The sequence below is a fragment of the Lontra canadensis genome, unplaced genomic scaffold (genome assembly GCF_010015895.1).
Source record: "Lontra canadensis isolate GAN:19392208 unplaced genomic scaffold, GSC_riverotter_1.0 scaffold12, whole genome shotgun sequence".
Lineage (NCBI taxonomy): Eukaryota > Metazoa > Chordata > Mammalia > Carnivora > Mustelidae > Lontra > Lontra canadensis.
The window spans coordinates 23,443,932-23,468,169 of NW_022631006.1; the positions used below are offsets into that span (position 1 = coordinate 23,443,932).

The 24,238-nt window shown below is 35.5% G+C and overlaps 1 protein-coding gene across 4 annotated transcripts in view; it reads right to left on the minus strand.

Moving 5' to 3' along the window:
- The window catches only part of CUNH15orf41 (chromosome unknown C15orf41 homolog), a 274,617-nt gene that overhangs the window by 201,539 nt on the left and 48,840 nt on the right, over positions 1-24,238 (minus strand). For 3 of the 4 annotated variants that reach the window (XM_032856897.1, XM_032856892.1, XM_032856896.1), the window contains exons 2-5: positions 23,679-23,724; positions 22,725-22,789; positions 15,392-15,452; positions 11,999-12,071 (exon numbers count right to left, since the gene is read on the minus strand). In XM_032856897.1, coding sequence (XP_032712788.1) covers positions 11,999-12,071; positions 15,392-15,452; positions 22,725-22,789; positions 23,679-23,724 — 245 coding nt within the window. The remainder of the gene's footprint in view (positions 1-11,998; positions 12,072-15,391; positions 15,453-22,724; positions 22,790-23,678; positions 23,725-24,238) is intronic. The other variant, XM_032856895.1, reaches the window with a different exon arrangement.

A 24,238-nucleotide genomic window follows, 5' to 3' on the forward strand; every position in this document is an offset into this window, starting at 1 on the left:
TTTCTTCATTTCTGAAAGTATGGTCCCTAATATTCAAAACTAGTTGATTTGCAAAAACAAAACAAAACAAAATAAAAATGTTTGTTAATAAATATAACAGATTTATGAAAATTTAGACCAGATTAAAAAAATTAATCTTTGACACTTACTTTAGCATTGACAGGCCTCTTTTTATAAAGAGTATGTAACCAAAGAGAATTTATCAGTTGGTTTGTAAAAAGGGCTTTACCTGGGACTGATGTAAAATAATTCAATTCAATAACAGGCAAAGATATGTGTCTGCTCAGATTATGGGTAACACGGTGGGGGGGAGTGGTTAAAAGATTAGAATGTGTGGCACACATTTAATTCCTAAATCTAAATAAAAGTTGTCCAGTGAGATTATAACCCAAAGTACAAAATAAATATCACAAGTCACATATGCATCTATAAGTAAGTGACTAAGTAAATAAATAAATACAGGAGCCAAAACTTCCTTACAGAAGAATTCCAAATAATATATCTACATAATCCTATCTCTCCAGGAGATGGAGTTAAATCTTCCTCTTCCCTTGAGTGCAGGCTAAATTTAGTGACTTTAATTCAAAGAACAGTTTGGAAAGGGGAAAACAGTAACTTAATAGTAGAGAAATCTGGCAGACATTACCTTAACCAAGAGATTGAGGTTAACATAACCAGGGATAAGTTGTATTGCTATCATGTACTCCTTGATAGGATAGGATGATAAGGAGACTTCCCCTCTGTGCTATTCTTTTCCAAATTCTAAAATCCCAACCTAATCATGAGGAAAATGTCAGACAAATCAAAACTGAGAAGCATTACACAGAATACCTAATTGATATTCCTCAAACCCATCATGGTCATCAGAAACAGGAAAAGACTGAGTAACTGTCACACAACAGATGGGATGTAGGAAACAAAATGAAATACCATGGGGGTCCCGAACTAGATCCTGCACCAGCCAAAGGTTATCAATGAAAAAAGTGGTGCAATTCAAATAAAACCTGGAGTCTGGTTAATAGTAATGTACTGACGTGGGTTTCCTACTGGTAACCAATATACACAGTGATGTATAATTTTAACATTAGTGATAATTAAAACAGAGTGACAGGTAGGGGGAAGACTCTACTATCTTGGCAACTTTGCTATAAGTCTAAAAAATTTATATATTATATTATATATTATTACTTATTTATGTTATATATTACACATAATATATTATATATTATTATATTTATATATTATATATCATTATATAAAAATTACAAATCTAAAAAAATCAATAAAAATTTTACTAAAAAAATGTTATAACTTTTTAGTGAAATTGCCCCTAGATATGAGCTCACAAAAAATTTAATCCTTCTTGGGGCACCTGGATGGCTCAGTGGGTTAGAGCCTCTGCCTTAGGCTCAGGTCATGATCCCAGGGTCCTGGGATAGAGCCCCACATTGAGATCTCTGCTCAGCAGGGAGCCTGCTTTCCCCCCTCCACCCCCGCCTGCCTCTCTGCCTACTTGTGATTTCTGTCTGTCAAATAAATAAATAAATAATCTTAAAAAAAAAAACAACCCTTCCATTGCAATTAAAAACAACACCAAAATAAAACAAAAAACTCCTGTTGCTTTTGACAAAGTGTTGGCTAAAGAATTCCTGAAGTGTAAGACCTAGTTATGTAGACGGAAAAAAGGGTTGTAAATTTCCACAGTACATATATACAGGTAGGCCAAACATGCTGTTGTTTTTACTACAAGAAAAAACACATTAAGTTAAAACAAATAAAGTAGTAAAAGAATTCAGGAAATTGAGTTCATCCTTCCATTCTATGGTGCTTCAAGAAGACCAAAATTAATTTCTCTCCACATAGAGCATCATAAATAGAATTCCAAGAGGTTTCAGAATCTGAGATTACCACAGAATTCAAATTTCAAGAGTACTGAAAGAAGACATATGTTTGCAGAACTATAAGAGTATTGCTGCCTATTGCTGAAAAGTTCCTATCATCTAGAGTGCCTACTATGTGCCACGCACCATGTCAGGTGCTTTACAGAATCATCTTTAGTCTGTAAAACAGAAAAGGTGGATGTTATCTGATTTTGAAGATGAGCAAACTATGGCTGCCGGAGAAGCTACCCGAAGTGATAATAAGAGATCAAACTGGGATTCCAACTCTGCCAGAGGAAATGCACATAGATTTTAACACATGAGATTTAAGCAGTAGGAAGATCAAGTCTTCTCACATTAAAAGAAGCTAAGCACTGGGGGGCAATATCTAAGCAATCCTGTTAACTCACAATCATTAAATAATGGAACGAAGGTGACTCTGAAATTCGAAGATTTAGGTCCCTTCCCTCCTCATTGCTTTTGTTTTTTCTTTTGTGCGTTCAGATGCATAATGAGGGTGAGCAGAAGAACAAGTAGGTGTAGGTGGTCCGAGATCAAGCCTCAGTTCTTGCCCTTTCTAAGTGTACGGCAAGGCTGGTCATTTATCCTGAGCTTCTGTTTATCATTTATATAACCACAAAATAACATCTGCCCTATCTATGTCGAAGGGTTATTGTATGGGTCAAAGAAAACTTATCAAAACTTTTTTAAACAATAAGGTTCTATCCACGTGTTTCATGTGTTATCTACAAAATTCCTTAATATTCTCTCAATCCTAGAGTTGTAAATAAATGGCAGGTATATTATCAACAAAATTTATAATTCAAGTCAACTAATACATAGAGATATGAGACCAAGGGATGAACCAAGAGAAAAAGCCACAAATTATTCCTCTATTATTATATAAACTGCCTTCCTAGATCAAAAGACGAAAATGAGAAGCTGGACGTTAGGTGGCCTAGTGAAGAAGACAAATCATTTACCTACATACACAATTTAGTTTTAGCAAGAATTATTTGGTAATCCTCATTAAAATACAAAAGCTTGTTTGTATACAATGACATCATAGATCGACCAACCAGGATCCAAATGGTCAAAGCATGGGCCCTCGATGAAACAGAAGTTATTCGCCATCAACAAAGAAGATCTATACAAAATGCTGCATTTTATGTCCTTGCAAGGCAAAAGAAAGTAGCTCATGTTGTCTGTATATTTTTATCTGGTTAATGAGTAAATACTATTCATATCTGCCAAGAATGTTGTTTATCAAGCTTCTCAAGCAAAGAGTTACTTATAAAATGAAGCAGGAAAAAAACCCTTACAATTATCTCATTCTTAAATATATTAGCATCCTCTCATGAATTAGGAGAAAGTGGAATTCCTAAATTCTCAAACCGTGACGTAATATTGGTTTTATTGATTCTCTGTACAATTTGTGGGAGTACCCAATCATTATTTTGACAGTTTTATCATAAGGTAATAGACTTCCTTTTAGATAATTGCAGTTACCACATTCAATTTCAACCTTCCATAGGATTTTTTCCTAGATACAGCTTTACTGTCAGTCCTAGATCACATTACTTTCTTTTTATAGCTATACACACAAAGCATTTTAGGCGTTACACCTAATTATGTCAGCACAATAACAATTTAAAAGCTCATCATTAAGAAGTAAAGGTTAAGCACTTATATGTTAAGACTCCTTTTTATAAAGACATATAGTGCTATACGACAAAAGTAAATGAATTACATAAGCACTTAAAAGTCTCTTTGAGAGCTACAAAAAAATAAGACTCTTTTTTGGATAAACTGGGAAATTTGAGGAGTTTGTAACCAAGCAATAACATTGGTGAACTGCAGTGTTGATTTATAAACTTTCTGGCTCAGGAAAATGATTTACCCACACAAGGTTCAGGACACAGAATTGGGTGGTGACAAAATAATTTTTTTCAAAGAGAGGAAGTTTAGTGTAATCATTAAGAGAATAGGTTCTGATATCCTCTTGTTTGACCTGGGGCAAGTCTCCTAAAATCTCTGTTCCTTGGCTTCCTAATCTGAAAATGGAGACACTACTACTACTACTACTCTCATAGGGCTGTTCTGAGGATTAAATGTCCAACTGGTAGAGCTCTTAGAAAGTACTTGGCATATAGCATGCGCTATATAAATACCAGCTATCATTATTGCTTTCTTGAATTGCCTTAAGCAGCTAAAAACTTAATAAAGAGATAAGGAGCAAAACTGAAAGGTAATCTAAACCAGTGGATAGAGTGACAGACAATGAGAGGCAAGAAATGAGCACTACTCATGGAATGTGGAAGTATGAGGTCTTCCAACTCTAGAAGAAAGGCAAATTTTAAGTTCAGAAGTTCTCTGCAGAAACAAGGAATTAGGCTGAAAGGAACTCCAAAGACTGAGGCCAAAACTGGTTGCCAAGGCTTAATACTAAGTGGGAGATCGCAGCTCAGGATTCCGCACAGATCTACACAAGAAGCACAACACTCAGAAACATGGTTCTGACAAAATTGCAGTCTCCTGTTAGGTGTGTCTATCTGTGGGGGGGAAGGGATAAGCAATGGCAGGGATGGTGTCACACTGACAGCAGAGGGGAGCAACCGCAGAGATGCTAGGCTTAGCGGCAATTCAACTAAGCTATTAAACCCCCAGAAAAATATAAGCCATGGTAATTTCTCAGTTTGGTGCATCTCATCATTTGGGGAGGAAAATATCTCTTGATTTCCATTCTGTAATTTCCATAATTATAAATATAATTCCTTCAGAAAATGATTTAGTGTCTTCACTAGACTCAGACAAAAATTCTGTTACCCCTAGTCAATTTACCTGATTCAAAAAAAAAGAATCTAGAGTAAGAAGTAGCTCCTTAATTAAAAGGGGCAACTATATAATATAATTTGGCATCCAAATTAACTACTTCTCTCAAGATACACAAAAGATGTTTCTAGTGACTGTGTTTCTAAAGACAAAAAATAAATCAACGTGGTTCTGCAATAAATATTCTGAAATGACCAGAAATGTCAATAATCAGTATCTCATATCAAGTTAGAAAATAAGAAATATTGACCAGCAAAGTTTTTTATTTTTCAATCTTTGTAAATAAAAGCATTTTTTTTAAGTTCTAAGAAGATTTCACTTTATTGTAAATTCATTTTCCCTAAAAAGAAAAAAAAAAATTACATGAAGTCAGGACTATACCAGAAAATTTTACCTATTATAAGCACCATACATGTATGAACCACTTTTTTAAAGTTTTTTTTTTTATTCTGGTAAAATATACATAACATAAAATTTATCATTTTAACCATTTTTAAGTGTACCGTTCAGTAACAATAAGTACACACATGTGGTTGTGCTACCATCACTGCCATCTGTTTCCAGAACTTTTTTATATTCCTGAGCTGACATTCATACCCATTAAATAGTAACTCCCCAACCCCTACTCCTTCTGGGCCTGGCAACCACCATTTTACCTTGTGTTGCAATGAATTTGCCTACTTGAAGCACCTCATGTAAATGGAATCATACAATATTTTCCTTTAGTGTCTGACTTTTTTCATTTAGCATAATGTCTTCAAGGCTATATGAACCAATTTTTACTTCTTGACTCTTCCCAAAGTCCTAGTGAGGGTGGTGGGGATCAAGCAACTACGTGTCACCAGTCCTTGATTACTCTTATCTTTTAGATCGTGAGGTAACTCTGTAATCCCTTTTGTCCTAACCCAACTACCCTCTCACCATCGTCCCCACCTTCCGCTAAAAGCTTGTTCACTGATTAAGTTTGCTTTTTGTACTTTAAAGTTTTCCTTACAAGCTGTTGAAAAAAATATAAAGGGAGGAAGAACTTCAGTATTATATCAACATTAACAGTCAAGGTAGATTATTTTTAATTTCAAGTAACCATCCTCTGCTTATACCCACGATCATGGACAACATTGAGCTCATTAAATGCCCCTGACTACATTGTATATAAAGCATAGTTGGAATCTAATTTCCAATTCTGAGCTTCTTGAATGACAAAAGTTTTCAGTGTAATTGTTGTCATTAATATTTATCATGCAATGAATATGCTTCTATACTCCTTTTTCAAACTAGTGAAAATAAGTCATTTTTCTCATTCTATCAGTTGCAAAAAACAAGTCTAGAAGTAGGCAGAAGAAAATGCCTACCCACTGATACAATTCTTATCAACAAACACTGAGGGTCCAAAATAAGCTCAAATTCCTACCCCTGTAATTTTACCTGAACTGTATATTATTCTATACTTATTCAAAGTATAGAATAGAATACAGTAGAGTTTTCAAGAAATGGAAAACATCATATGGTGTTGAAGCTTGAAAAGTCTTTTAATTAAGACTTTAAAAAATGTTTGAAATTATATAAGAGGCTGAAAAGAACATACTGCAATATGTAAAGAAATTATACTTCCCATTAAATAAATGTATAATCAATAAACAAGAGGTTTGCAAAGAGGAGGAAGCAGTCCCTTCTATTCTGTTAGAGAAGCTCCATGCATTCACTTTTCTCAATGAGGCATTTATTTCTAGAATATGAATTAATTCCTTATATTCATTTTACCACCATTTAGGGAACAGAAAAATTTAAGGTGCCACACAAATGGATAGTCAATCATTAATTATTCTAAGGATCAAGTAGTAAGTTGAATACTTATGAATCAAATAAGGAGTCACATACAGAGTGGGGACTGCCACCTCCTATTCAAAGTATCTTGGAAAAAAAAAAACATTGCATTTACAGATGATGCAAATTTACACTATGTTCTTGAGAAGGAGCCCTAAATTTCCAGCTTCACAGAAGCATTCTGTAAGATGTGTTCTGGTACCTGCATTTAAGTAGCCCAAAGTGAAATAAATTTTTTTACCTTTCCCAATTCAAAGCAACCCTTACTTCTTTCACTTACTCATCAACAGTGTCCAGTACGTTGCCATGCCTATAGACTCTATGTCCTCTTTTACTTCCAGTGCAAATCCTAGTTCAGACCTGTTTTAAACTTTCTAAAAATAATTAATAGCTTATTAATTTTTCTCTCTCACTACATCCAGTTCACTTCGATCCATTCTTTAGTGTTGCCATGTTTTCTTCAACCTTGATTTTTAACTGCCATTGCAACACATAGTTCTGTGTCTCAATTCATTATAGAGCGTATCATAAATTACTTCTAACTACCACTAAATAAATCTAAAAGTGATTATTTTAAGTTTATAAAATTTATTCATTTATTTATTTATTTGAGAGAGAGAGAATGAGAGAGAGAGAGAGAACATGAGAGGGGCAAGGTCAGAGGGAGAAGCAGGCTCTCAACTGAGCAGGGAGCCCGATGTGACACTTGATCCTGGGACTCCAGGATGATGACCTGAGCTGAAGGCAGTCATTTAACCAATTTAGCCACCCAGGTGCCCCTGAAAAGTGCTTTTTTTTTTTTAAATAAATGAAAGTTGACTTGGATATTTAGTATTACTATTCTTCAATTGTTTTCCAGTACTCTTTCTTGAGTGGAAGAGTGAGGGGAATTACAGAAAAGCACTAGGAATTATGGAGAATTCTGATTACTGCTAGGTAAATGATATCCTTTGCATCTGTCTTATTGAAAAGCACTACCATTAAAAAAAAAAAAAAAAGCTCTGATCATGTCATTCTGCCATTTAGAACCATCGATAGTTTCCCACTGCCTGCTAATTCAATACAAATAGCCACACCTGGAATTCAGTATCTTTATTATCTAATCCTAACTGAATCTGGCCAACTTTAATTCCTACCATGAATCTATATATGAGTTTTTTAGTTGGCAACTCCGGACTGTCCTTAAGCAGATCTTACACTTTTTCATTTCCATCCTTGGTTCACACAGTTCTCTGTCTTAAATGGCCTTCCCCTGCAGCCATACTCCTCCAGCCCATAAAACTTCCACACATTCTATAAACCAAAAGGTACTGACTCCTTCCAGTCTGTATGACCTCTAAAAGCACATATGGAAAGATAATTATTATGTATGTGCCTCACACATCCCACTAAATTATGAGTTCTCTGATGGAAAAATTGTGAATTTTATTCCTCTTCCCAACTACCACAGTACTTGGTGCTCAGGATACAGACAACACTCATATAAGTCTTGATGAACTGCAGAAGAATAGAACACATGAATTCCAAAGGAATCAATGTTCCAGAATTGTTAGTAAGGGACTACTCTAAGTCTAATCATATCCAGTAGCATGTCACTAAGAACTGGGACACTCAACTCATTTATCATTCATTCACTCACATGTTTCATATTCGAGACTAATTGGGGAATAGAATATGTGCTAACATTGGGGAGCACAATACAACAACAACAACAACAACAAAGGTAAGGTCTTTAGCCTTCTTATAAAAGTTAAGATGAGAAGGTGAGATCCCAGGGGTAGATTTTAAAACATGGATTTAAAATTCAGGCTTCCTTAACAGCCCAGTCTGTAACTGGTCAATTACACTCTTCATTGGTGCAATTAGAAAACATGACAAAAACGGGAAAAAATGCATTTTGATACTTTGTTGAAAATGTAAGGGCTTTCACTTTTAAGAAAATAGACCCAAATGTAATTTACCTGTTACTCATTATTAATTAAAATGCTGTTGGTAATATCCTACGATAAGAAGAAAGACTGCTGAGTGGGGTAGGGTTCAATCACTGGAACTGACGGCATGATAGTAAAGCGCTCTTCTTCTCATCTCCTGTTTTTGCACAGGTCTGTAACGTGACATAAAAACCTGCAGTCCTATTCTGACAGCATTTTCCCAACAATTAATCTAACTGGTACTGTACTCACTACAACGTAGTAGAAGAAGCTTGATGAACAACCAGAGGACTTGAATTCGAGCACCGCCATTCACCTCTATGCCCTTCACCACCACTTGGCATTTATAATTTCTTACAGTCTGTTTCCTAACCTGTGAACTGGCCTTTTATGCCTCACCTACCTCGCTGGGTTACTCTGAGGCCACAGAAAACCATGAAAATGTTACCTATTCTCGCTCAGAACAACTTCATACTCTATTTGGATTTCGTGAGGAAAAGAAAATGGTGCAATGTGAGTAAACTTCCCTATACTGTCTAATTTGGGAGGAAGAACGGTGACACAGTTCAATTGAACAGATTTAATTTGGAATCTGGGCTCTGGGGCCAGCTTTATGTAGTAACAATTAGGACCATGGCCAAGTCACTTACCTTCTCTGAAACTCAGTCTCTACACCTATGCTATCAGTATGTTAGTTTTGTTGTAAAGTAAGCAACAGTGCGACACAAAAGTATTCTAAAGGACTGTAAAACATTATTTAACCAGGGGCAACAGAAAAGTGAGTACAACAAAACTGTTCTCAAAGTGCCATTTAGGATTCTTTCTAACTACTGAGACACTGGGCAGAATGTACATAACACACTCTAAAAATTATCTCACAAAAACCCAACAGTGCTCCTTAAAAGTAGTTATTATTAAAGTATATATTACTGAAATCACATTTTATGTGCCCCATGTTGTTAGTTACACCTTTTTATAGAAAGAAAAACAATTTAAAACTGAGCATTGATCTAGTGAAAGTAATGGTACATACACAGTACTCTCCACCCCCAAAGGAATAGGATTTTTTCCCCCTATTTCTAATTTTAAAAGGAAAAAATTAAAAATACAAACCAAGACTGACTGAGACTTGCAGCTCATTAAAGCTGAGGTGATTTCCCCTATATAGAATTCTATTGATCTCCATAGTCCACACTAGACAAAAAGTGTGGTCAGGGAGGGGGATGATGGATGCCTCTGCCAATAGCACTGAACAAACCTGTTAGCTAATTGCTACCAAAGACAATTATCCCCGCATTGTTTCATAATGGAAACACATTACAAAACTCTAATATACACACAGGGAAATTTGATGATTTGACTGCGGAGCCATGTGCATTGAATTTCATTGCCAAAGGCCAGCCAGGTCGCTGCTGTGAAGGGGAAGAAAGTGTCAGAATATAAGCCACAGTATTTTAAAGCTCTTTACTTCAGGAGGGGGAAAGGGGGAAGAAAGAAAGGAGGAGGGATGAGAAAGACAAAGAAAAGAAAGGAAGACAACCCAGCATCATCCTCCAAGTGAATGAAGTTCTACAGTCTAGCAATAATTTTAACATTTTTCTGTTATTTTTAAGATGATAAACCTCTAACAATGGTTTGTCATATAATCATAGGAAGATTTCTAAAATCATTTGCTAGCCAGAAGAGAATTTCAAAGCTTTCTGACAGGCAGGCAGCCCACTGGCAAGTACAGAGTTAAAGAGGTGGATTCACAATAGCCTGGTATGATGATTAAAAATAACATCAAATATCTGTCATGATTTTACTTAAAGGAAAAAAAAAATTCTGACTCTGTAACAACTCACAATAAAACAGCCATTAACCCAAACAATTAGAAAAGAAAAAGCCTCCAAATACAGTTATTTGATTATACATAATCATAGTGTAATTCAAGCATACAATATTTACATTTGCCTCCTTTCCAAGAAGCCACATTCTTAAAATACCCTTTCCTTGATATGTTTCTAAATATGCTCATGTCCTTCTCCAGTGTATTCATGCAAGACATTTAATCCTAGCATTGGAATTATAGGAATTCTGATACACAGTATACATCAAAATTATATTCAGTACTATTTAACTCCCCCATATAAAATGGTACAAAATAAAAAGAAAAATGTACTGAAGATGTGCCAGTGTTATAAAGATAAATTAACGGCTACAAAATTTATGATCAACCTATTAACTTCATAATTCACAAGTCAATGAATTCTGTTTTAGTGTGTTTGACGCTGCTCTGTAGAGGCCAGTCTACCTGCTCAGACTGTTCCGACTACTATTTTGACAAGACCTGGATAGCAGTAGGTCCAAAGCAATCAGAAGGTTGACTTTGACAAATGGCGGCACTGCGGCGAAGTTGAAAATAACACACATCCACTTTAATCTCTTTCTTGATTAAATCGAAACCATACCATTCTGACATCATGTGATTTGCTCATGAAGCATCACTGCAGGTTACTTTAGAGGCTACATCTATTGAAATGATATTGAATTTTTAGGGGAAGTACTTAATTCATTCAAATGAAACCTTCACGAGGTAACTGGGCCACCAGTCACTGATAACTGCAGATTCAAAGAAAATCAAAGGAGAAATCCCTGACAAAGAGTAAAAAAATAAAAATCCAACGTGTACTACGGAATGATATTTTAGTAGGTATTATCTTCTACTTTCAAAGGGGGAAGATTATATGCATAAAGCATATTCCAAAGCTTTTTACCTATTCTACCACAGCTAAGCTCCAAAGGTAAACATTACACTAGGTAATAAAAATGCAGAAGATGAAATTGTCTTTTTTACATGAGACTAGGCAAATATTTATGGGGCAGTTGACAAACTCCTGCCTAGTAAAAGAGCCAGCACTGAGAGCAATTATCCTGATATTCATGACTCACTTTGAATATCACATTGAATATTACTCATAAATCTTTTACGAGCACATCCCCAGAGCTCACTTAACAGCCGGTTTTAATCATGCAGTTGACACAGAGAAAATAACAAAATGTATTTTTTCAGTGGCAAATTAATTTAGGCTTGAACCTCCTCCTGTAGCTCTATTCTTTCCTTTTTTTATTTTTTATTTTCTTGTATGAAGACCAGTGAAATTCACGTTTGCATTTGGAAGTAGTACTTCTCCAGTCTGAATTAAAATAAAAAGGATGAATGTTTCTTCTGGAGCCAGTTCCTGACAGTGGTTTTTTAAATGATGTATCTTGTTCTATATATGAAAGATGAATCAATTGAGTTTGATACACATTGTCTATTTTGCTGAATGAAGAGGTGGATGTAGAATTTAGACAAAGAAGAAAGCATTATTCTGAGGACTAAAGTTGTGGGTGGTCCTTTATATTGCATTTAATTGTCATTAACCGTTCATGATAGCTGTTTTGGAATCTGGCTCTCATTAAGTGACTTGAAATGCTGTGTAAATTATTTTTAAATTGGGGGAAGGGAGGAAAAGAGTACCATTAGAAAAAAGAAAAAAGATAACTCACGTGGAGTTTCCTCATGCTCTTGTAGAAACCTCTCCAGTATAATCCGAGCCATTAATGAGGGTGCATAGTCCACCTTTATGAAATAGAAATAGAAAATTAAAACTGTCAAGTTGTGCAATGAGTTGATATTCCAATATTTTGTCAACACTGAAGATTAAGTCGATTTTAATCAACCACAGCAAGCATCATTCATTAAAATCTTTCCTACTCTTGGTGGCTTCCATCATAATAAAATTATAGCAAGTATGATCTGTGCTGGTGAAAAAATAAGTGGGCCAAATTTATTGCATATAATACTGGAGCAAAAGGATGGAACAACTTGGAAATGTATTCATCTAAAACAGTGAAAGGGACTTCTCTCAACTCTCCCCAGTTTTTTCCACCAGTAGGCCAATATTACTTAGCATTCTAACCATTCTTCATTCTTTCAACTGTCTATATTTACATTGTTTTGAATTTAAAAAAAAAACAAAAACCCTTCTGTTAGTGGTTACTTCCAGAAACTGCCTTAAATTTCCTTAGCCATTAAAAATACAGATTTTACTGATTTTAGTTTATTTTATCCTTAAAGCCTGAACCCAAGTTTTGGTATAAGTTCCTTACATATCAAATACCTTGTTTACTATCTTGTTTGATACTGTAGAGACATTAATAATAAAAAACAACAATAATAATCCCTGTAAGAACCCCATCCTTAGGCTTATCTGAAATGTTACCTATCAATTTAGTTAATACAGAACCCAAGGAAGTAACTTTCTTCCAAAGGATCAAACAGAAAACAGGAATACTCAAGCCAATGGTCATTTTAATTAATTAAAAATACATCTACTCTTTTGGAAACATACTGTTTTCTTTTTGGTTGTCAGATCTTTTATTAACCATGGATTTAATTTCCCCAGAAAATAGGTGTGTGTTTTTCAAGGGCATTAATGTTCCCCTAAAATAAGTCTTTTTATCTTAGATGTAAGATAGCAAATGTTCCTCATATATTATCACCATGAATTTTTTTTGACAGGTTTTCAAGTCCTGTCTTCATACCAAAATTTTATCTTGATTTAGTAACTAGACAAAAAGGCTGGCTTCATTTGTATGAACAGTTTTTTTCAAATATGTATGTACTTGGATGCCCTTAAATTCCCCAAGTAGAAAGAAATGCTTTCCACGAAGCTGCTTATTCCTAGTAACCCACATCAGAGCTGACACATGAAAAATGGTGAAATTACTGAAGGTAGTCCAGCCTGAATAAGGACTACCTTATTAGTTCAGGTACTTGCATCCCCCTAATTTTCATATTAATCATGTGTCCATCTTTCTCTGAAATAGGGCCATCATGCTTCACGTCAGAATTTAGCATGTAAGTAAAATTCATAGTGCTTCAAATCTCACTTGAAAATATTTGTGTGGAGAGAGCAGAATGACTGATCTTATTATTATGAACAAAACGAGATTTCCTAAAATGTTCATTTTTAGTCTTGATATAGGAAAATTAGTATTAAGATATCTCTAAAAGCACTGATGACCATATCTAGTCTCTGGCCCCCAAATCAACAATACAGTGTTCTTATTTAAGAGCACGACTGCACACTGTAACATACCAATGTTATATATTTCTCATCAATTTTTACAGTTTCCACTGATTAAATATATATTGACTCATAAAGCATTACCATCACATCAACTGTCACCAGATGCAAGCATATGTCATTTAGGTATTAACTATCATATAAAAATGGCAGCCTGGTTGTTTAGAAACCATAATCTGGTACCAGTCATTCCCAAATTTCCCTGATGCATTTGCAGTCACTCAGAAAGTGCTATTATCTCTATGATAATCTGAAGCCAAAGGACAGAAAATATCTTCAATATCTCCTTGGTTTTTTTTAGTTAAGTATTCTATACATTCATAATAAATAACAGGTTTACCGACCTAGGAGAAAATGTGTTAGTGGCTTAAAATATTCCATAGTACCAGAAGGTGGACCATGAAGGCAGCTAAATAAACTAAGCTCTACAGAACCATCCATTAAAAATTCAAATGAATATAAATTGCTACTACGTAAAACTTATGTCATCAATATCATTGTCTATAAAAATGAGTACCATATTTGCACCACATTATTTCCAGATGCTGTTAGCTCCCTCCTTTATTTTTTTTCATAAAGGACAATCACTAAATTCCTAGTTACAGCATACTAACCTCAAGTTGTTAACAGAATCAACTCATAACAAACAGGTCTGAAGACATTTAAAAACCACCTTGCTTTAGAAGTAGAAAAAAAGCTGAATACGTGTTTTGCTAGGAGGAGACGTGCATTTTATATGTTAACTATCCTATCAGATGGTGTAGACACTGCCTAGACTATTAAAACCTTCTAGTAACTGATAGGTAATTGCTCATTTGCTGACTGTAGTGGTGCACAGCAGACAGAAGCTGTGAGAGAAACCATCCTTCCTTGCTAATGTAACATGTAGAACTTGCTGCTACCACAACACTTAATGCTCACAGTACTGAGTCATCTTTAATGCAAACACACATTTTCTGCCTTGCTTCTATGTTTTCCATTATAATGCAACACGAAAACAGTGTACATTGCATTCCATCCCTGTGAGGTTTGCATAAGCAGTTCCAAGTTAGACTAAATATTGTATTGCTCTTATTACAGTGGATAAATATTTCAAAGTTTAGGAATTAAATATTTTATTTTTCAGTATGCTCTCCGCCACTATTATGAACTTTTTACAGCTTCTTCATTCATGGGAAATCTTTAGGGTTTCCTTTTTTTAAATGTAAGACTATTATTTGTTTCCCCAAACAGAGGCAGATCAGAGTTAACAAATAAGTTCAATAAATCACTTTATACTTGGTGGTAGTAAGAAAAGTATGTTTTTTCATATAAAGAGACTTTTCTACAAGGCACGTATCTTTTACATTAATAAAAGTTTGCTAACAAAAAAAAATCAAGTAAACATTACATTTTTAAGTTCACAATTTTTCTCTTCATTTTTATAGTAGTTAGAATAGGTTTTCTTGGCATGCACCTCCTTATTTAACACAGGTATTTCTCACACTAAATTAAGACAACATATCCAAAGATGGGCATGTCCTGAGCTGTTTGGCTGAAATTTCCCACAAAATAAGAAACCAAGAAGCTGTTTATACATTTGCTTTAAAAGAAGTAGACTAATTATGTTAACTGATTTATTAGTATATGAAGTTCCTTGTCCAATTATTAAAACTACAAAGAGACCAGGGAGCAATTTAAATGTCTAATGCACCTCAAAACCTCTTTCTTTAGGGTTTTAGGGTTAATTATAATTCCAAGCAAAGCTACTCTAGATAGGCCCCTTAGGTTTTATATGCAGGTTTAAATAAAATAATAACAATAACATTACCTCATTGGCCAGCTCCAGGAGCACTGGGGCTGCTCCATTTCTCCCCACTCCATTCAGGTACCTAGACAGACAAAGCCAAGTGGTAATGCAGTGACAAGAAAAGGCCAGCATAGACTTGTCAGCATCCCTTGTGTGTACACGTTTCTCCTGGGCAAATGCCAAACTCAACTCTAGTTAAAGTATGCTACTGTCATAGGAAAGCATAGAAGGGAAAAGGAAAACAAAAACAACTTACCTCAAAACCACTGAAAACTTACTAACTGAAGTTGGGGGCATGAGGTCTGAGCACATTGGGCCCCCTTCCCTTCTGTGAAGATGGAAGTTATTTTTGAAAAGAACTAGCCCTATCACCAGGCTTTATACCACAACCACCTTAAGAAAGGAAATAAGTTTATTCTTATGGTTTGAAAAAAGCATCCGTTGGTTGACACCTTATTAAGAAACAAATGGAGCAGACTTGTCATCGGTGGGTCAGTGTCAGGCAGTACAAGCCATTATTTTATCTGCCCTGGATTTTAAGCATAACCTCCATCCCTCCTTCTACCCTAACCCAGCTATAAACAAAACAAAACAAAACAAAACAAAACAACAAAAAAACTCCCAAATCCATCCCAGACATGGAAGCCAGAGTGATCTTTTTTTAAGCAAAAATTTGAATAGGCCATTCTCCTCAAAACATTTCAGATCCCCAAGTCAAATTTCAAGGTTCAATTATAACCACTTAATACCTCTTATAAACTTCTTCATAATCTGGTTCCCACCTACTGTCCTTGCCCCGTCCCATCTGTCATCACTGTTCTGCACTCCAACCTTCACCTGAAGAACTCATGATTTGGATTACATATAACTTTCTTCAATCCACCACAAGCCAGGAGTTAAGTTAGGTGTCTCAAGGTGCAATTGATGAACACCTTGTAAGTATCTCTCCGTCACTTAATACAGCAGCATATTGTATCTGCCTAATTACTTGTCCACCTCAAACCCATTTCCCAGTGCAGGGTTGAAAGCCTGATGAGGGTAGAGGAATTGTATTTTATTCAACTAATTATGTCTAAAACAGTTCTGGCTTATAATAGCTGATTGTATTATACATATATTTTTTGCTTTAATAAATGACTGATTTAATAACTTTTAAAAGCCATACTGGACAAGAAAAATACATTCAATACGGATGTTTTCTCTATAATATGCTGTTTGAATGAATAAATTAACAATATCTGTTTTGATAGTAAAAATCAAAGTCAACAGATGAGGTCTTCCATGTAACTACCACAAGCAGATATTAAAATATATTCTTTCACAAGTATTTTTATGGAGATGTATGATTTTTCCTATAAACAAAGTGGAGTAAATGTAAATTTACTCAAGGTAGGAAGTCTCAGGATCATTATAACTTCAAAGTAATTCTAACAAATTCATTTACCATGTATTGGGGACTTCCTTAAAAAAACTACTTAAGAATCTAATTGAGAAATAAGCACTCTCAGAAGAAAAGGGAAAAAAAAAAAAGGCATGTATGGTTTAGAGAAAGGTCCCTGGGAACCAGCTTAGCTGAGAACCTCACATCAGCTCACAACATTTCCACTGTGCTGACAGGGCTGCTCCGGAAACAGCCAATCCGTTTGGCCAAGTCTCACCAACTAATGCTGTGTTCAAATCCACCAAACATGCACATTCATTAAGGGTTCAGGCTCTGGGTCAGAAGAGCTAAGCCTATACTGATATTAGGGTATCTTTGCAACTTCCTACTCAACATTCACTTATCCCACAATATTTCTGAGAGCTAACTTGTATTGGGCCTATTCCAGATTCTGAGGGAGCAGCAGAGAACAAAACTTCCATGGTTCTTGCCATCACAGAGGCGAGACTGCAGTGGAGAGACAAACAATGAAAACACAGAAATACCTACATAATATAATGACATATTCTATGATAAAATGGAAGCTTAGATGGGTGGGTGGGGAAGCCATCTCTAAGGAAGTGACACATGGGTCAAGGCCCGTAAGAAGGCAAGAGGGGAGCCATGGGAGGATGAACATTCCCAGCGAGAGAACGATAAGCACAAATGTCAGGAATGTGTCCGGGGTGTCTGAGGACCAGGAAAGGCTCTAGTGTGACCAGAGCAAAGCTTTGAAAGCTGGTTGGAAATAATGAAAAAGAATAGTTAGACCATAGACTGCTACCTATGCCAGAGAACTGTCATTTGGACTCAAGACTCCATGGTTTCATGTAAATGTCGCATTAACCATTAACCAATGGCGTGTCTCTATTAAGTTTATAAAGAACAGGAGATGGTCAAACAATAACCCTCTATATCTACACAGAAACATGTTTGTACTTAATACAGTGGAAATTCCTAATTATGAGCTTGTTAAAAGCTGCTAGTTGTCAAGAAACAAGACCCCAGGGTATGGATGAAATCTGTCTGGGCTCTCTTAGCTGGTGAACAGTAAAGCTCTGAAATGGAACCCCATCTCCCAAGGTCTACTGAGGAGGCTTCAAACGCTGAAAAGGGTAGACCTGCTTCTAAACATATTTATTCTCCAATTTGTTTCCTAACTATATTCTGTAACACTTCAGAAGTGCTGGGGAAAACAAATTAAATGAAAATTAATTTAAAGTTGTAAGTTTTCCTTTCTAGGAACTTTATCTTCTATACCAAGTGACGCATCAGTTTTATTCCAATTTTTAGATAGGCAATCAAAGGAGCATACTAATTACAGAAAACATTCAGTAAGAGACGATCAGAAATTCCTAATGCTATCCTTCTCTGCATTCTCAAAACACCTTGTACAAACTTGCAGTGTAGACTTTCCATACATTTACAATGGCTTGTTTCTCTCTCCGGTTGGCCTGGAAGCTCCTTGGGAGAGGACTACACAAATGAATGCTGAACCCACATCCAACAGATCCTCAGCAAAGATCTGAATTACAACTGATATATAAAGATGTGATAATGGATACTACATTAAGGTGACCAGGGCCATCTTCCCAATACCTATTTGTATATTAAAACATGTATATATAAAAAGAAGTTATATGCCATCCTCTAAGCCTTGCTATAGGAGGACTAAGAAATGTTATCTTGTGGGTGAAACCATCGTTAAAAAATCTTCATGGAAAGTCTGTTTTATGTTTTTTTGAGTGTGAAAGATTTATGAGCATCTAAGATTAAAACATGTACTGATTTGAAATAATTTTAAAGATTTTATTTACTTGAGAGAAAGAGACAGAGGGCACACACATAAGCATTAGGAAGTCAGAGGGAGAAGAGACTCCTCACTGAGCAGGGAGTCTTACTGGGGGCTAATCCCAGGACCCTGGTTCATGACCTGAGCTGAAGGCAGATGCTTAACCGACTGAGCCACCCAGGCATCCCTGGTTTAAAATACTAAAGGCAAAGTTATTTGATGTTTATTATTTTCATAATAATTATAATGGTAGAACTTCAAAAACCTATCAAAATTCTATTCTAAGCTTACAGCTGAATACCACCTTTGTTGATTCTACCTTTAAAACTTCTGGAGCCCATCTCCATATATGCAGCTGTTTCTCCCACTAAAATAGAGCAGTTGAGGGCAGGTACCATGTCTTATTCAATTTGTATGCTTAATTCCTAGTTTGGTAGATGGGACACAGTGTGTGCAAAGTAAGTTGTGCTAATTAAACAAAGTAGTGGTTCGAATTTTCAGAAACTATTTTTTTCATGTAATGTCAATAACATATTTAAGCTAGCCTTTTTTCCATGTGACCCAATTGATCTGATTCTCTAAAGCTAATAAAGCTGGCCCTCAAACAGTGTGTGTTGGAAGAAGGTAAAATATGGCAGACACCATTTCTAAACTTTGCTGTTGATGGGGATTTGCAAATCTGACCACCAGTGAATGTGGCTGTGTGTGCACACGTGCCCCTATGCAACAGTCTGATTGGACCTAAATAAATTTTACCAGGTATGTTTCCTGTTTGGAAATAAAATGCCATTAATAAAGGGGGAAAGAAAAGAGTTGTTTTCAAAATGAACACCAAACTGTATCTGTACAACATGAAGAAGTGAGGAAATTTCCTCAATAATTCAAAAGCTTGAGAAAACATTTTCAGCTGATATTGGGATACTTTGAACTTTCAGTTAACCACAATGGAATCATACTGTGGACTGTATGGTTTATAAATACAGACTTCAAATTCTGAATTGAGATCATCTCAACAATATCAAGAATGCAGAGACGCAGGAATTCCCTGACAGTGTTAGGGGGAAACCATCACACCCTTTCTAAACAGTGATTTGGCAACATATAATAAAATCTTTAAATGCTCATTATTTGTACCAGTAATTATATACATAGAAATCTTAAAAAACTAACCCAATATGCAAATACTTATGTACCAAACTGTTTATCACAGTATTATTTTTATATTACAACATTGGAAACATACATGTTCAACAGAGTTATAATTCAGTGAGGTACTTTCATATGATGAAATAATGCAATCAATAAAATGTTTATAAAAAGCTTTCTACAAAGTGATATTATGTCATACACATTTTTCCAAGTATAAAATTCAGGATTCAAAATGGTATATATAGTATGACCTCATCTATATAAAAATGGATTGACAAAGAACTAGAATGAAAAATACAACAGTGGTTATCTCTGGTTGCCACAATTACGGGTGCTCATTCATTCCTTTCTATACCATCACAAGTGTGCTTAATTTCTACAATATACAAGTATTACTTTTATAAAAGAAAAAGAATTGAAGAAAGTATTAATACTGTCAAACTGCTTAAATATATTTTGATATAATGCAATTTGCTTTTATTATTATCAGCTGGAAAACAAAACTCTCTTAAGGCCAATTTACCTTAGAGAATACAGGGACATTAAACCAGTACTTTACAAGAGGCTGTGTGGTCAATCCATCTGCAAGGTAACAATGTAACCCACCTCCAGGCACAGAGTGCAGGGCAGAAAGCCAGGGAGTAGAATGGTCAAGTGAGAAACTGGTGAGACTTGCTTTCCTATTAGTCTGTCCATTACAACAGCCTAACTTCACATTTTTGTTTCAAAATGTTGTGACTCCTTGAAACAATTTAGATTCTCACATTTAAATAAATGTATAAGTATATATAAATACATGTGTATATATTTCTGTATTCTGATTATTGCTCACCCGAATGCTTATCAAAAAGTAATCAAATTTACAGGAAAAAATTTTATTTTGGCTTGACCCGCTCAGATAATCCAATATAGTATGTTTATACCTCAGTAATTAAGTATACTTTTAAATGAAACTAAATTTTAAAAAGCAACACTGAGAGGCCACAGAAACCATCTAATTAAAATAACCTTTAAGCAACAGTGAAAATGACAGTCAGGGGGTAGCTCCATGGCCCATAAGTAGATCTCCAAATTTCTAGGAAAGGCTCTATTTTCCACTACTTATGTTACCAAGGTTTTAAAGACTGGATATAGACCCAAACTTTTATATGATGGCCTAACACGATCATTTTTACAATCAAAAATGTACTTTATGACATATAAGTAATTTTTCAGTCTTTCCTTGGAGGGTCTGGATTCCAAAGCTACTGTGGACTTCATAACACTTTGTGAGCCATTCTTCATTTTTCATGAATGATTTAGGTATAACTTTCATTCAAATGTTAATGTCACTGAAGAGGACTGTAATTTTTGAAAAAAATCAATTCAAATTCTACAAGGACTTGTTTGCAGGGGAATTCTCCTAGACACAAGAGTGTGTGTGCATATGTGGTGTCTGTATTCCTAATAGACGCTACTACTGAAAACTGAAAGCTTCTCTTATCATACATGGCATAGTGTATAATTTTTTAAAAGGCTAACTTCAATAACTTTTCTTTTCAGTAAACATTTCTCAATTCTTAAAAATGACTTGATAGAAACATCATACTGATACTTATTCTAGATACTCATTTCATTCATAAAACTTTAGTGCATAAAAATCCTTCATCTAAAATCAGTGGTGTCACTCTCACCACAGAAACGTTGATCTGTCAGTCTTAGGCATAATAATATAAGAGCATATTTCAGACAGTTTTCCTTTCCAATATGTCCTTGAAATATTTAAGAAACCAACCAACCAACAATTCTAATGCAAACCATTACCATTTACAGTTAATAAATTATTCAGTAATATTACAAAGACAACAACATTTTTAGAACTTTTGTAAGAGAACAACTTTAAACATTCTGTTTTAGAACAGAGGTTGAAAACTATTTATAATAAATTAAGCTGAAATTAATATATCCCCTGGACACTACATTGTTGATTTAAAACCCAGATTGTCTTTTTAAATACAAAACCCCAGGATGCCTAGATGGCTCAGTCAGGTAAGCATCTGGCTTCGACTCAGGTCATGATCCCACAGTCCTGGGATGGAGTCCCACATTGGGCTCCCTGCTCAGCAGGGAGTCTGCTTCTTCCTCTGTCCCTCCCCCAACTCACGGGTGCCCTCTCTCTCTCTCCCCCACACACAAATAAATAAATAAGTTAATTAAATATTTGGGAAAAAACCCCACCACTATATATTTAAAAAAAAAATACAAAACTCCATTTAAAATGTGACAGTCATCTATTATTATCTATCTCTGTATGTCCTTACTTGACATGCCTTTTTTTTTCCATTTTTTTTTTAAGATTTTATTTATTCATTTGAGAGAGAGAGAGAGTCAGAGCGAGCATAAGCAAGGTGGAGGGGCAAAGGGAGAAGGACAAGCAGACTCTCCACTAAGCAGGGAGCCTGATGCAGGGCTCAATCCCAGGACCCTGGGATCCTGACCTAAGCCAAAAGCAGATGCTTAACCATCTGAGCTACCCAGGTGCCCACCCGCTTTTTTTCCCCCATTTCTAAAATGGCAAACCTAATACCTATGATACAAAACAGAAATGAACCAAAATTCAATCTTATTTTCTAATGTATTTTTCAACTTGTTGATCTAAATGAGAAATAAAACTTGATTCGAGAACTTTCACACATATATAGATACATGTGTATATTAACATGTATCTATACAAGATACACACAATAAGTTTAAAGTAGCTAACTGAGATTCTATAATACTGTAAGGATTTCTTACACAGTATGCATATACACAATGAAGACAGCCTCACCAGATTCTTGAAACAAACCATTTGAGAAATCAAGCAAACATACACCTGAAGTCTTAAGTAAGACTTATATCACAATGCCCTGAAATGTTATATAGACAATTAGTTTAGTAACCTTATTTATTCATAATTATTATTACAATTAATAGGTACTATGATACCCTCTAGTGGGGCAGGCAGGTCATACCTCTGATAATAACTTTCAATCGCTTCTGAAGTATGATGTTTGGCATGTGTTCTTTTAATATGTTTCTGAAACAAAACAAAAGAAGAATCTTATGTTGTGTCACGTATCAGGTTCAAGAACAGAATGACACACCTCTTCATCCTAATATCTAGTACATAGGGCAAACTGAAAAATAGTCTGGGGATTTGGGCAGTGGTAGGTCTTTTTTCCTTCCATTCTACGAATCTATGCATTTTAATCTCTACTGCTTGGCCGGGATGTCTTCAGCCTGTAGCACAAGGTACAGTATGTATGTAAAAGCCAACAGGGTCATAGTAATTGAATCTAAATAAGTTTGCTTAGGGTTGCAGAGGGCAAAGAAAAACTTGTTCCCTCTTTCAACCTTTGTATTAATTTTCCCCCAATTCAATTCCATCTAAGTCTTCTGCACTCTAGTTTTACAATCCAATTGCCATTTTAAACCAGGAAGAACATTGCTTAAAAACAACTTATTTGAAAACTACAAAAAGTAATTCCATAGAGACTTGCCACTTGACTGACACCTGTCATCTCATGATAAATGACTCCATTTTCTGCCTCTCTTGCCTTCTGCCACTCCAGCAATGGTCATTTATCATCATCTCTGTCAGCAATGGAAAGCAGCACTGACAGTGCAAGTCAGCAAACATTTAGCACATAGAAGCATGCAACACAGGGAAATTATTATTGTCAGAATAATAATGGTTTAGCATAATTTATTACAGGTCCACCAAATAAGCAAAGGCTAGATGTTATTAGACAGATGGATGGGTAGGCTTGGCAGGCCTCCACCGAGACGCAGGCGGTGCTTGATGTGGAAAGGAGAACATCCTCCAACCCAATCAGAGAACTGGCAGTTCAATTACAAAGAAATAAAGGGACATTCATCATTCAATTAGGCACCTGTCAACCCTCACAAAGGAGAAAACTTCTAACCTGGTACTCCTGGGAGAAGATGCTCAGCAGAGTGGCCTGCGATTGACTGGAACAAATAAAAGAAGGACAAAGTTAATTACTGGAGTGCACGGCAAAGAAACAAAAGAGAAAGGAGCTTCAAAGGTAGGCCTGCTGCCCTGTAATCTAACAGAACATGAAAACAAGTGTGGAAAAGTTGTTCCAGATGAACACCTCAAACAAAGGCTTCCTGCTGCTAGGTCAAGGAGACAGAAAAAGGGAAAGGGAAAAATATGGATGGTCTCGGAGCAAACGATCACACCATTTGGACTTTCGTTACCTTTAGAATGATTATAAATCATGTCTGTAGCGTGCAGTTATGTTAAAACAGACCAAAAGGAGGCAAGGTTTATTTCCATTAATAAATGATAGGAGTCAAATCCTATAAACAGTGGAGAACATGTGGTTCACTCACTGGCAACATTCTAAATTAATTTTGTTAGTAGACAGGTATCTTCTTCTGTAGCTGTCTCAGAGTCGAGGGAAAAACTATGGTCTTCACTAGAAGTAGCACCTAGAGACCACTGGAATGTTCCTACTGA